General features: G+C 52.7%; 2 protein-coding genes across 2 annotated transcripts; one reads left to right on the top strand and one right to left on the bottom strand.

Annotated features, from left to right (window-relative positions):
- Window positions 1-110: 110 nt before the first annotated feature.
- Window positions 111-5711, bottom strand: A1O5_09921 (fatty acid synthase subunit alpha; the record flags this gene model as incomplete). The annotated part of the gene is made up of 1 exon (XM_007750499.1): window positions 111-5711. The coding sequence occupies one exon, from the start codon at window positions 5709-5711 to the stop codon at window positions 111-113; it is 5601 nt and encodes a 1866-aa protein (XP_007748689.1).
- Window positions 5712-7372: 1661 nt separating this feature from the next.
- On the top strand, window positions 7373-13642 carry A1O5_09920 (uncharacterized protein; the record flags this gene model as incomplete). Its single annotated transcript, XM_007750498.1, has 1 exon — window positions 7373-13642. The coding sequence occupies one exon, from the start codon at window positions 7373-7375 to the stop codon at window positions 13640-13642; it is 6270 nt and encodes a 2089-aa protein (XP_007748688.1).
- Between the last annotated feature and the right edge of the window lie 490 nt (window positions 13643-14132).

Genomic DNA, 14132 nt, shown 5'->3' with positions numbered 1-14132 from the left:
GCGCCACAATGCACCAAAAACAAAGAAAAGAGGCAGCCAAAACCACACCCGTGTATTTTAACCATCCGTCAAATGTGTACAGTACCAACCAAATCCCTTGTCCCGACTCTTCAAAATGCAGACACAGCAACAGCAATTGCCTGGCTCTCGCTGTGGCTGATGCTAACATTGACGTTCTTGACGCCAGCCTGCTTTGCTGCCTCGAGCGCCGCACCATGGAGAGCCACCTTGGGTGCTCCGTTCTCATCGGCCAAGATTTCAATGTCGTGCAGAGGGGCTCCAGCTCCCTTGCTGCACACGCCCAAAGACTTGAACACTGCTTCTTTCGCACTCCATCGTCCTGCATACGAAGCTTGAGGAGATGGAGCCTTGTTGCAGTAAGCCCGTTCCCGCTCGGTGAAATTTCTCGCGACAAAAGTCTCGTTCTCAATGTTAATGGCTCGGATGTCCTCGACATCAACGCCAATCTTTGATCCTTCTGTGGCGTTAGCTTGCGTCAGGGACTCAAGCATGGCCTTTGTTTCCAGGGCGTGGGGGCTTGGGGTCTTCTTGGTTAGGGCAGGATGGTAGACAAGCTCGCCAGATTTGTCGGCAACTACACGCTGCTGAGGGTTGAGGAAAACTTTCTGCATGATCTCGTCCGGATATGGTGCCTTGGTCTTCGCAACGAACACAGTGTTGTTGATCATGCCGTTGTGGAGGTATCTGTACGCCTTCTTCTGTCTGGCCTCAACCTTGACCTTGTAGCGCTGGAATTCCGCCTCATCCAGCGTAGCATAAAGATACTTGGGGTGGATGCCAATGGCTTGGGCGCCTTTCTGGCCGAAACCAAAGGAAGTGACAGAGAATGCTTTGATGCCGTCGGTCTGCAGGGATCGGCTTGGGTAGACGATGTAGTCGAATTTCTCCATCACCTGATCAACATTGTCGGCATTCCGGTTTCCGGGAACCAGACCACTGTTGAGAACTTGCAAGCAGCCGTTGAACATCCAGGCACCAGCGGCACCCTTAGGATGACCAGTCAGGTACTTCTGGAAGATGCCAAGCATGGCATTGCCCTTCTTGCGGCCAAGGTGCGCCATTTGTTTGCAGAGAACCTCAGATTCATTCTTGTCGTTGGCAACGGTCGAGGTACCGTGGAAGGAAGCAACATCGAGGTCATCGATTGTGAGGCCCCAAGTGGCCAGGGCGCCGCGGAGCGGAGCAATGGCGGGATCTTGCTTCCAGAAATTGTTGCCTAAGCTAAACTGTGCCTCTTTTTCTTGTCGGATTGCTTCGCGTTCAATATGCTCGGCACGCTCTTGCATGTACTCGGCCTCGTTGAAACCGAAGCCGGCTTGAGCCTTCATAGCCGCAACCTCCTCGTGGAGGTACAGAAGTTCTGACTCTTGCCAGTTCTTGATGGCACGTCTTCGGAGCTCGAGCTGTCTCTTGCGGTAGTTGATGTCCAGCAGGGGCGATGGGAATTTGCCAGGGTTCTCTCGAGCGGTGGTCAACACACCTTGCCCAGGAGCAGGCACAGATCGACCAATCTTGTCGGTAGCAGTCGCGACAAGACCGAGAATACCATAGATAGGGGTTCCCATGTCTAGAGCAAGGCGGGCCGACATAATGATTTGCATACCGCAGCCTTGGGATTCCATGAAACCGTTTCGGGTCGTTGTAGTAGGTCGAGACATCTCCTTGGGCGTACGGCCGTGGGCAAATTCGTCTTCAGCGTTGCTAGTGGCCTTCATGTTCGCAAATTCGTAAGAACCCTCTTCTTGGAAGTCATCAAAGCCACCGACGAAGCAAACGCGCGCCTTTCCTTCGACGATGGTCTCGTAGCCGATATCAATTGATTCAACAGCTGTTGCACAAGCACCCACAGGAGTCTTGATCGGACCAGTTGATGACAACAGCAACATGTTGACCCAAGCGGCCATGGTGTTGATGAAAGATTCCTGCAGAATATCCTTCTGAACGGGCTTGTCCATGAACCGATCTTTGTACATGCCACGAAGTGCGGTGGTACCACCGATGCCGGAACCGACGCAGTTGCCCACCTCAGACAGATGTACGTACTTGTAGAACTCGTATGGGTCCGTAACACCGGCTGAGAGGAGAGCTTCGGCTGTGCAGACAAGGACAAACAAGGTGACCTGGTCCACTTGCGATATGATGTCGTCCGGAATACCATAGGTCTTCGCGTTCCAACCAGTAGGGATTTGACCAGCGACAAGACGATCAAATCTGAGAGCTTTGGGGATCAGAAGAGTGGCGCCTTTCTTGAGGCGGACGCTGTACTCTCCAGATTCCAGCTCAAAGACCTCGACCTTGTCGCCATGCTGTCGCTTGAATTCTTCAGCAGTCTCCTTGGACGATTCGAACTGATCAAGGTCTTCTTCGATTTGGATTTCCTGGAGCAGCTGCTTCTTCTTTGGATCATAGCCGTTGAACAATTCGGGCTCAATAAGACGGATACCGGAGTGTTCGAGGATGTGCTTCTCATATTTGGCTTTGACATCCTTGTCGTCCACAGGCTCGCCAGTCTTGGTGTCGACCCAGCCAGAGTATGACTTGCCCTTGAGAGGGCCATTATGGTTCTTGATCAGGCCCATCATCCAGGCCATCTCGACACAGCCCTCCAGTGAGAATTCACCATAGGCTTCCATTTCCCACCTTGTGCGAGAGTTACCCCAAGGGCCGACCTCAGAGAAGCCAGTGACCACAACAACCTTGTCAAGATCAACCATGCCCTTGAGCCTGGCGTTGAGAGGTTCCACTTCCTTCTGCCAGTCGGGAAGCTCGGGGAATTCGAATTTCAGGTTGGCTCGGGGCTCAATGGTAACTTTCTTGTAAAGAGCCTCGCTGTCCTCGCCGTTGACGACCTTGTTCTCCAAGGCGGTCTCCTTGGTTACGGCCTGTCGGATGGCGCTTGTCTCCATGATCTCCGCTCGAAGCTTAGTCATTAGGTCCTTGAGATCTGGCAAGAATTGCAGACCGCCGTTCAAATCGGCAAAAACGGGTTCTTGTTGGCACAGATCGACAATGGCGGGAGACATCAGGCCAAGCAGGTTAAACGCCATCTCTTGTTGTGAGAAGGTCCTGACGCCGTACCTCTCAACTCCATCAGCCACGATATTGTTGCCGCTCATCAGACCGGTGCCGCGGGTCCAGCCAATGACTGCGCCGCAGATTGTGAGGTAGTCACCCCAGCTCTCCGAAGACCAACGGTTGAACAGAGTCTCCAACGCAAGCTTGGATTCAGAGTAGAGACCGTCGTTACCAAAGGTGCCGTGGTTTGGTGAGAGAGGAAGCATGACTTGAGCCGGTCGAGTGTTGAAGCCACTCTCGAATTTCTTCGCTTTGACATAACCAAGAAGACGGATCAGGTTGGTCAACATGATACGGTGAGCAAGCTCGGACTTGGAATCGATACTGTCGATTTCGCGGCCATTCTCGGGGATCGCAGCGAAAGGCACAATGTAGTCCAGATCCCAGCCAAGACCCTTCTTGGTATCATAGATGTAGTCAATAAGCGCTTCCACATCCTGCTTGCTTCCTTGGTTGAACGGCACCACGACAAGCTGAGAGCCACGACCACCAAATCGAGCATACATTGATTGATAGTACTCGGTGACCTCACGGGAGTAACGGCTGGTGGTGACAACGACTTTGGCGCCACCGCTGATCAGACCCTGTAGAACTTCGGCGCCGATGGATCCGGCACCGGCGCCAGTCATAAGCGCCATCTTCCCCTGAAAAGTAAGGCCTGATTTCGCAGCGTTCTCCAATCCCTCGAGATAGATGCCGGTGAGCTTCTTGCTGTACTCCCAACCGTGCTGTTCCTTCTTCTTGAGATGTAGGAACGGGATTGTCTCGGTCTTGCCTTGCTTGACATTTCCGTTCATGGTAGCTCGAGGCAATCCGTTGCGGCCGGGCTTCTTGATATCGCCATTCTCCTGCGGCATGATCTGTGACTCATTCATCGCCAAAGCACGAACAACATCCTTGTACAAGGTGTTGAACTGTAACTGAGAAGCTTTTGATAGCTTGTGTTGCTTCCGAATCAGCTTGTAAACATTGCGAAGGTCGTTCTGCACCTTGGTCCGATTGCTGTATTCAGAGATCTTGCCACCATCAGCCATCTCCCGCACATAGTGCTCGAGTTTGCGGGCGCTTTGGCGAGGGACTTCTTTGTAATCGAGGTTTCCTCGAGCGTCGATAGTAGTCTGGGGGCCGGTAGGGACCATAACGTCCTTGTAGACCGGTGCTTCATTCAAAACGTCCTTGCAGTTTTCAATGAGCTGCTCCCCTAATTCCTTGGCCAGTTTGTAGGTCTCGCCTCGCTCGGTTGGGCAGTTGTCAATATGATATTGCATATATTCGATGAGGGTTGGGTTGGATCGGTTCATGATACGGATGCACTGACTAACAATTTCTCGGTCGACGGCCTTGAGACGGCCGAAAATGATGTCGTAGTACATGCTCAGCGCGTCTTGTCGAGCCCAGTTCCACGAGGAGTCGTAAACACGGGCTTTCAAGGGGCTGAATGAAGGCTCAATTCCCGAAGCATAAAATTCGCCATGTTCTGTGTTCCACAGATCAAGTTGCGCTTGGAGGGCCTTGTTTGCCTCTTGTGAGCCGACGAAAGCCTTGTCACCGGCACGCAGATCCATCTTGAGGTAGCGAGCCAACAGTTCAAGTTGCTGTTTGAACAGGGCTCGTTGATCTTTGGTCAGAGCGTCAATGGCAGCTGGATCCATCATCATGCCAACACCAGCGCCAGCAGCAGCAGCGCCACCAGCTGAGGCTGATGATAGACTGATTCCTGCTGTTGCTGCATATTTCTGGGCCACATCACCGAGATAAGTCTTAGCATCGTTTTCCGAGCCTAAACGCGCAGCTGGCTCCATCGTGAGAGCGAACAACAAAACACCGTCTTGTCTGCCCGGCCCAAGGCCGAAGCTATTTTCGAGATGCTTTCTGACAGCCGTGATATTGAAACCACCTGGCATTTTGGAGGCCACCAAACGAGCGATCAGCGACTGTGACTGCTTGCCTAGCTGGCCATTGAATGTAGACTGCATAGAAGCACCTAGTTCGTCTAGAGGGGTGTCTTCTGGCTTCTCTGGCGTTGAACCAAATTCCTTGCCCAGGTCTCCGAGGATTTCGTTCTGCAAAGTCGACTTTCCGCCGACCAAATCCTTGATTGCTTTGCTGAGGGGAATGTCTGCAAGTGGTTTCTTCAGTTTCTGGGCGACCAACGCTCGCAAGATGTCGACGGCTGCAACTGGAGCGTCTGGCACTGCCACAGCAGGCCCAGCGCTGGCCGCTGCTGGAGGAGCCGCTGCTGCCGCAGCAGGAGCAACAGCAGGAGCAGGCGCCGAAGCTGCTGGAGCGGAAGATGAAGCTTGGGCAGCCGCTGGAGCAGCTTCCTCCTCCACCGGATCGACATCATAGTAAATTTCTTTCAGATCCTTATTGTAAGCCAACACTTGCCGTGATAGTGAGGTGGCAGCATCGTAGGTCTCGTATTTGGAAGCAAGGGTTCTCTTGGCCATTCCGCCGAGGGTATCTGCGGGACCGATTTCAACAATTCTTTCTGTTCTATTCTTTTCTAGGATAACATCTTGGGTCTCGATCCACCTGACTGGCGAGGCAAACTGATATGCCAGCAGCTCGACGAGGAGCGTGTGGGCGAGCTCTTGCTCGACTTCGGGACGCATGTTGGCGGTATATTGTAGAATTCAGCAAAACTTGAAGATTTCTCTTTTGGAAGTCTGAGGCTGGGATTAGGAGGTCGACCAATTGCCCGGTGCTGGATGAAGTTAATCAGAGCAGGGCAATAGGTGAGCACAGGTCGGGTCGAGCGAAAGGAACTGCTTCGTCTAACAATCCGAATTGGTAGCTGAATGGACGAAGGAGAGGACGAGATGTGAGGAGGAAGGACTGAATGCGGAGGAGCTGGAAGGAAGGAAAGTGATGAAGTGTAGGAACTTCAGTCTTCGGTTGTCCTGTGGCTTCGGGACAGAAAAAGTAGTCCGCAACAATATGGCGACAAGTCCACGGACAAGAGGGTTGAACAGGTTATGGGGACCGAAGAGGACAAGCGGCGAGAAAGGTAAGTTATGGCGATTTCGATTTGGTTTTGGTTGGGAAGGAATCTGTTAACCCTGTATGTTGTACCCGAATGCAGGCGAAGATGGTGAAAAAAAGTGACGGGCCTCTCAGCAGGCCCAGGGCACAAGGGCAAAACGCAAATGCTGGAGATCTTGTTGGAGGGCAGGTTCAATGCACGAATCAGCCTGATAAGCTCGAACCATTGTTTGTTGGAGACCAGATGGTTGAGAAAGGGAATGAGAAAAGGAAAACAGTGGGCACTGTGGACACTGTGGGTAAGCCGAAGTTGGCCGGGCTGCCACTCGGCGAGGCTAGGCTCCCCCACGAAAAAATTTTGGGGAGGCAGAAAAAAGTTGTAGGCAGCCGAAGAAGCCTCAGTGCCCAGAAAGCAGCAGGGAATTGGAGAAGCAGTCTGCACAGCTACGTAACTTCGAGGTCCATCGATGTCACCAATGTGGCTGGGCAACTGAACCTAGTCTTTGAGAGAACACCGTATCCCTTTCTCTTCGCAGACACGAAAAACGAACCGCTTAGTGCCGCACCTGTTCGCAGTTGTAATCTCGCTGCCTATTTGCACCTACTCTTGATCTTGATTAGTATGGCGGGCAATGGACCACGCTGTCGTCGTCTCTTCCTTTCTTCCGTCAGAGGGTTGAGAACAAAGCGATGACGCCGTTGCATCGGTCCCTGCAGAAGCGCGTCGCCCACCAGAATTTTAGCTTGTCCTAAAACGACGAGGGGGCCTCATCCGGGAATTTCCATTGGCTCAGATGTGGCGAGGGACCTCCCGGAACAAGGGTCCACAAGGCCCCGAGGGGCTTGAGGCTGGGCGTGGATGGGCCCGAATGGGCTCGAATAGGTGTGCTTTGGGGTTGCTGAGCATTGCTGAGGCACCTGCGGCGAACCAGGAAAAACTTTTGTGCCTCGCTCAACAGACACTCGTAGCAGCTTCGGCCATATTCGTATCGCAAATTACCAGATCCATCCAACATTGAGCTCCCCAATAATACAAACTGCTCTTCAGTGTCTTCCGCTGCTCCAGTGGTCACCTTTTCCCGTTCCTCAATAACTAATCCTATCGTCCTATTCAGCCGGAGTCGCTTCCTACTTTGCCCATAACCTCGAACAGCACACTCCTTCCTATCCTCCGCACTCATTTCCTTCGCAACAACCCAGTCCCAAGTGGCATTGACTTGCTCACTTCGATAGTTCAAACTCCTTCGCACCCTCGCACAGAATCAGAGACACCCCATCCACGACAGCAATCATGTATTCCGGCGGTGCGACCGGCACTCACACACCTCGATCTTCCCAGAACCTCCGCCCTCTCATCCTCACCCATGGCTCTCTCGAGTACTCCTTCCTGATACCCACCGGCCTTCATTTCCAGGCATCACAGCTGAAAGATGCTTTCAATGCCTCACTCCCCGAACCTACAGATGAGCTGGCTCAGGATGACGAGCCTTCATCAAGTGCCGAGCTGGTCGCTCGCTACATTGGCTTCATTGCCGCTGAAGTCGATGATGACGAGGAGGCCGCTGGCTTTGTTGAAGTGCTCAAGGTAGCCCTGAACGAATTTGAGAGAGCTTTCATGCATGCGAACGATGTACATGCTCTGGCCGCAACGCTACCCGGGATCACAGCAAAGAAAAACCTGCTCGTCCAATGCTACTATGCAGGCCGGGCGGCAGTCGCGCGACCCATTAAACCCCACGATTCAGCTCTACTCAGAGCCGCTGATGACGAGGAAGCCAGTATCTTCACTGTTTTTGGTGGCCAGGGCAACATTGAAGAGTATTTTGAGGAGCTGCGAGAGGTCTACACCACATACCCGTCTTTCACCAGAGATTTGATTGAGTCCTCGGCCGAGTTGCTGCAGACTTTGGCCAGAAGTCCGAAAGCAGACAAATTCTACACCAAAGGCCTGGACATCCTTAGTTGGCTCGCCGACAAGGAAACCCAGCCCGATACCGATTACTTGGTTTCTGCACCTGTCAGCTTGCCACTGATCGGACTGGTTCAGCTTGCACATTATCAAGTGACCTGCAAAGTCCTCGGTAAGACGCCCGGCGAGGTCAATGAGCGCTTCAACGGCACGACAGGCCACTCTCAGGGTGTGGTTACCGCTGCCACCATTGCCACAGCGACCTCATGGGAGAGCTTCGCAAAGGCCGCCAGAGATGCCATTACCATGCTCTTCTGGATTGGGATGCGGAGTCAGCAGGCCTATCCTCGTACGAGCATTGCTCCGTCAATCCTCCAAGACTCGCTTGAGGCTGGGGAAGGCATTCCCACACCCATGCTTTCGGTGCGCGACCTGTCAAAGAAGCAGCTTCAAGAGCACATCGATGCCACCAATGAACATCTGCCCAAGGACCGACATATCGCCATTTCTTTGGTAAACAGTGCCCGGAACTTCGTTGTGACTGGTGCTCCGATCTCTCTGCACGGTCTTAATCTCCGACTACGAAAAGTCAAGGCTCCTACCGGTTTAGACCAGAACCGTATTCCCTTCACGGAACGTAAAGTGCGCTTTGTCAATCGGTTCCTGCCAATCACTGCTCCTTTCCACAGCCCTCTTTTGAGCGAAGCATACAAGCAGATCCTCGAAGATCTGGGCGACGTCAGGATCCCTGCTTCGCGTCTGAACATTCCAGTGTACGACACAAACACCGGCGAGGACCTCCGCGCACAGCACGACAAGGATGTGGTCCCAGACCTCGTGCGGATGATCACGCAGGATCCTGTTCACTGGGAACAAGCTACAGTTTTCGAAGGCGCCTCGCACATTATCGACTTTGGCCCGGGTGGAATTTCGGGTCTGGGAGTCCTCACCAACCGCAACAAAGATGGTACTGGTGTTCGCGTGATTTTGGCCGGTGCCATGGATGGGACGAATACTGAAGTCGGATACAAGCCCGAGCTCTTCGACCGCGATGAAGAGCATGCGGTGAAATACGCAACCAACTGGGTCAAAGAGCATGGGCCGAGACTCGTCAAGACTTCCGTCGGCCAGACTTACGTCGACACCAAGATGTCCCGCTTGCTGGGTGTGCCGCCTTTGATGGTTGCCGGCATGACTCCCTGCACCGTCCCATGGGATTTTGTCGCCGCGACAATGAACGCTGGCTACCACATTGAACTAGCCGGTGGCGGCTACTACAACGCAAAGAGTATGACCGAGGCGCTCAACAAGATCGAAAAAGCCATCCCTCCTGGACGAGGTATTACGGTCAACTTGATCTATGTCAATCCGCGTGCTATGGGCTGGCAAATTCCTCTTCTTGCTCAGCTCCGCGCTGATGGTGTTCCCATCGAAGGTTTGACGATCGGTGCTGGTGTGCCGTCGATCGAGGTTGCTCAAGAGTACATCGACACTCTTGGAATCAAGCATATTGCCTTCAAGCCTGGCTCCATGGATGCAATTCAGCAAGTGATCAACATTGCCAAAGCAAATCCGACATTCCCTGTCATTCTGCAATGGACTGGTGGCCGTGGTGGTGGTCACCACTCTTTCGAGGATTTCCATCAGCCGATCATTCAGATGTATGGTCGTATCCGAAAATGCCAGAACATCATCCTCGTGGCAGGCAGTGGTTTCGGGGGGTCCCAAGATACTTACCCTTATCTGACCGGTACCTGGTCGCGCAAGTTCGGCTATCCGCCTATGCCGTTCGACGGTATTCTCTTTGGCAGTCGAATGATGACGGCGAAAGAGGCCCATACTTCTACCAACGCAAAAAAGGCCATTGCTGAAGCTGAAGGCGTTGATGACACTGAATGGGAGAAGACATACAAGGGAGCAGCAGGTGGTGTCATCACCGTCCGATCAGAGATGGGGGAGCCGATCCACAAGCTTGCGACCCGCGGCGTCAAATTCTGGGCAGAAATGGACCAGAAAATCTTTAGCTTGGAGAAGAAGAAGCGAGTCGCAGAGCTTAAGAAGCAGCGCGAGTACATCATCAAGAAGCTCAACGACGACTTCCAGAAGGTTTGGTTCGGCAGGAATTCTGCTGGTGAAACGGTAGACCTTGAAGACATGACCTACGCTGAAGTGGTTCGGCGCATGGTTGAGCTCATGTACGTCAAGCACCAGTCTCGTTGGATCGAGGTTACCCTTCGCAACCTCACTGTCGATTTCATCCGCCGAGTAGAGGAACGCTTCACCGTCGGCTCCGGGAAGCCTTCCATGATCCAGAGCTACGCAGAATTCGAGAACCCTTTCCCAGTCATGGATAAGGTCCTGGCTGCCTACCCCGAGGCTGAAACCCAGTTGATCAACGCGCAGGATGTCCAGCATTTCCTCCTGTTGTGCCAGCGGCGCGGTCAAAAGCCTGTGCCATTCGTCCCCTCCTTGGACGAGAATTTCGAGTTCTGGTTCAAGAAGGATTCCCTTTGGCAATCCGAGGATCTGGATGCTGTGGTCGATCAAGATGTTGGCAGAACCTGTATCTTGCAGGGACCTATGGCGGCGAAATACTCAACCAAGGTTGATGAACCAATCAAAGACATTTTGGACGGTGTTCATCATGATCACATTAGGGGTCTGATTCAAGACTTCTATGGTGGACGCGAATCTGCTGTTCCAGTCATCGAGTACTTTGGTGGCAAGATCATCACATCCTCGGAGAGCGTAGTGGAGCTGGACGGCGTCACTGTTATTCCCGACGGCTCTCGGACCACATATAGGCTCTCAGCATCGCCATCTGCCACACTTCCTGATGTTGATGCCTGGATCCAGCTTCTTGCTGGCAAAAATTACTCGTGGCGACATGCCTTCTTCACAGCCGATGTTTTCGTTCAAGGGGCTCGTTATCAGAACAACCCCATCAGGCGCATCTTGGCCCCAACCCGAGGCATGACTGTTGAGATCGCTCACCCCAAAGACCCCTACAAGACAACAATCGTCGTCAAGGAGCACAGTCAGTCCGGAAAGATGGTCAAGACGCTCGACGTTAGCCTGTTGGGCAAGAACGAGATCGTAATGAATATGTGGGAAGAGCGAACTGCAGAGGGTGACGCTGTTGCCCTCCCGTTCCGATTCATCTACCACCCAGAAACTGGCTATGCCCCAATCCACGAAGTTATGGATGGCCGCAACGATCGCATCAAAGAATTCTATTATCGGATTTGGTTTGGTGAAAAGGATGTGCCATTTGATACACCTACCACGAACGTCTTTGATGGCGGCAGAGCGACCATTGTCACCCAGGACGTTGCTGATTTTGTCCATGCCGTAGGCAACACCGGCGAAGCTTTCGTCGACCGTCCGGGCAAGGAAGTTTTCGCACCCATGGACTTTGCAATTGTCGTCGGCTGGAAGGCCATTACCAAACCGATCTTCCCTCGAGCGATCGACGGTGACCTGCTCAAGCTTGTCCATTTGTCGAATGGCTTCCGCATGCTTCCTGGCGCGGAGCCTCTGAAGGTTGGTGACGAGCTGCACACATCTGCCCGGATCAATGCGGTGCTCAACCAAGACTCTGGAAAGATGGTCGAGGTTTGCGGCACCATCACTCGCCGAGGGCAGCCAGTGATGGAAGTGACCAGCCAATTCCTCTACAGAGGTACCTACACGGACTACGAAAACACCTTCCAACGCAAACAGGAGACGCCTATGCAGGTCACTCTCGCTACTTCCAAGGACATTGCCGTTCTCCGGTCTAAAGAATGGTTCCACCTCGATGAGCCGGACATTGACTTGCTGGGACAAACTTTGACGTTCCGTCTGTCCAGCTTGGTCCGTTTCAAGAACACGACCGTCTTTTCGAGCGTCGAGACTGTTGGGCAGGTCGAACTTGAATTACCTACCAAGGAAGTCATCCAAGTTGCTTCAGTCGAGTATGAAGCAGGCGTCTCGCATGGGAACCCGGTGATTGACTACCTCCAGAGGAACGGCCAGACCATTGACCAGCCTGTCAACTTTGAGAACGCGATCCCGCTAAGCGGCAAGACTCCTTTGACTCTGAGGGCTCCGGCTTCAAACGAGACCTATGCTCGTGTATCTGGCGACTACAATCCCATCCACGTGTCGCGTATCTTTGCCAGCTACGCCAACCTTCCTGGCACCATCACACACGGCATGTATTCCAGCGCTGCCGTTCGGAGCTTAGTTGAGACGTGGGCTGCAGAGAACCATATTGGTCGTGTCCGAAGCTACCATGTCTCGTTGGTTGGTATGGTACTGCCCAATGACGACTTGGAAGTCAAACTCGAGCACGTCGGCATGGTGGCTGGCCGGAAGATCATCAAGATAGAGACGACCAATAAAGAAACTGGCGACAAAGTTCTCCTCGCGGAAGCTGAGGTTGAGCAGCCTGTGTCATCCTATGTATTTACTGGTCAAGGCTCGCAGGAGCAAGGCATGGGCATGGATCTCTACGCCCGCAGTTCCGTGGCGAAGGAAGTGTGGGATAGGGCTGATCGGCACTTCATGGACAACTATGGTCTGTCCATCATTAACATCGTCAAGAACAACCCCAAAGAACTCACCATCCACTTTGGAGGGCCGCGTGGCAAAGCCATCCGTCAGAACTACATGGCAATGACTTTCGAGTCTATCAATGCTGACGGCTCCGTCAAATCGGAGAAAATCTTCAAGGAGATCAACGAAAACACCACGTCGTACACCTACCGCTCACCTACTGGTCTGCTCTCTGCCACTCAATTCACCCAGCCAGCCCTAACGCTGATGGAGAAGGCCGCTTTCGAAGACATGCGCTCCAAGGGTCTCGTCCAGCGCGACAGCAGCTTTGCGGGTCACTCTCTGGGAGAGTACTCTGCTCTCGCTTCCATCGCAGAGGTTATGCCTATTGAGAGCTTGGTGTCAGTCGTGTTTTACCGCGGGTTGACCATGCAGGTTGCCGTGGAACGTGATGAGCAAGGACGCAGCAACTACTCCATGTGCGCTGTGAACCCTAGCCGCATCTCCAAGACATTCAACGAACAGGCTCTGCAATATGTCGTGGAGAACATTGCTGAAACCACCGGTTGGTTGGTGGAGATTGTCAACTACAACGTTGCTAACATGCAATACGTGTGCGCTGGTGATCTCCGCGCTCTCGACTGCTTGACCAATGTGCTCAACGTTCTCAAGATGCAAAAGATTGACATCCAGGCCTTGATGCATCAGATGTCTTTGGACGACGTGAAGGCTCACCTGGTCGAGATCATTGGCGAATGCCGCAAGAGGACTGAAGCCAAGCCACAACCGATCGAGCTGGAACGAGGGTTTGCCGTCATTCCACTCAAGGGCATTGATGTTCCCTTCCACAGTACCTTCTTGCGATCCGGAGTCAAGCCATTCCGTTCTTTCTTGCTGAAAAAGATCAACAAGACGAGCATCGACCCGGCGAAATTAATTGGGAAGTACATTCCCAATGTGACTGCAAGACCATTTGAAATTTCCAAGGAATATTTCGAGGAGGTCTACCGATTGACCAACTCACCTCGGCTGGCGAAGATCTTGGAGGACTGGGAGTCGTATGAGAATGCTGGAGATGCAGGTGTCAGACGGCTCTCGTCAACGGTAGCATAATTTATCCAGAACAGTGTCTTTGACGGTTGATGGGGCGTCGTTTTCTTTTCTGGAGGTCTTTCCGAAAACGGGGCGAGGATAGCAAAAAGAAGGCGCCTGGGAAGTTGAACGGGGTTTGGAATGGGTCAGCACGAGTGAGCTATAACAGCATTAGAATTTTTTTTTTTGGTTCCTTTCTCATGTATAGATAGTGGCGACGACAGCAAGTCCAACATATGTACCCTTTAGAGGTAATGAAAGCGGCATTCATTACTCTCAATCAATCTATTAAAGCGTGACAGAGTATAATGCTTCCTGTCGCAAGACTGAGTTAAAGATCCTCGTTGGGTGTCTGCTGTCCAGCATCGACTGATGAAAATGAAAATGAATACAAGACATCAGGATCTATATCCAGATCATTACCCTTGCTCGTTTCATTTCAAGACACGGGGAGGCTTTCTGGACGTTGTCCTGCCCCTTTTTCTCTCCTCTGTATGGTATTCAGCGGCAC

This window comes from Cladophialophora psammophila (assembly GCF_000585535.1).
Source record: "Cladophialophora psammophila CBS 110553 chromosome Unknown aczJe-supercont1.18, whole genome shotgun sequence".
Classification (NCBI taxonomy): domain Eukaryota; kingdom Fungi; phylum Ascomycota; class Eurotiomycetes; order Chaetothyriales; family Herpotrichiellaceae; genus Cladophialophora; species Cladophialophora psammophila.
This window is presented reverse-complemented; position numbering and strand designations above follow the sequence as displayed.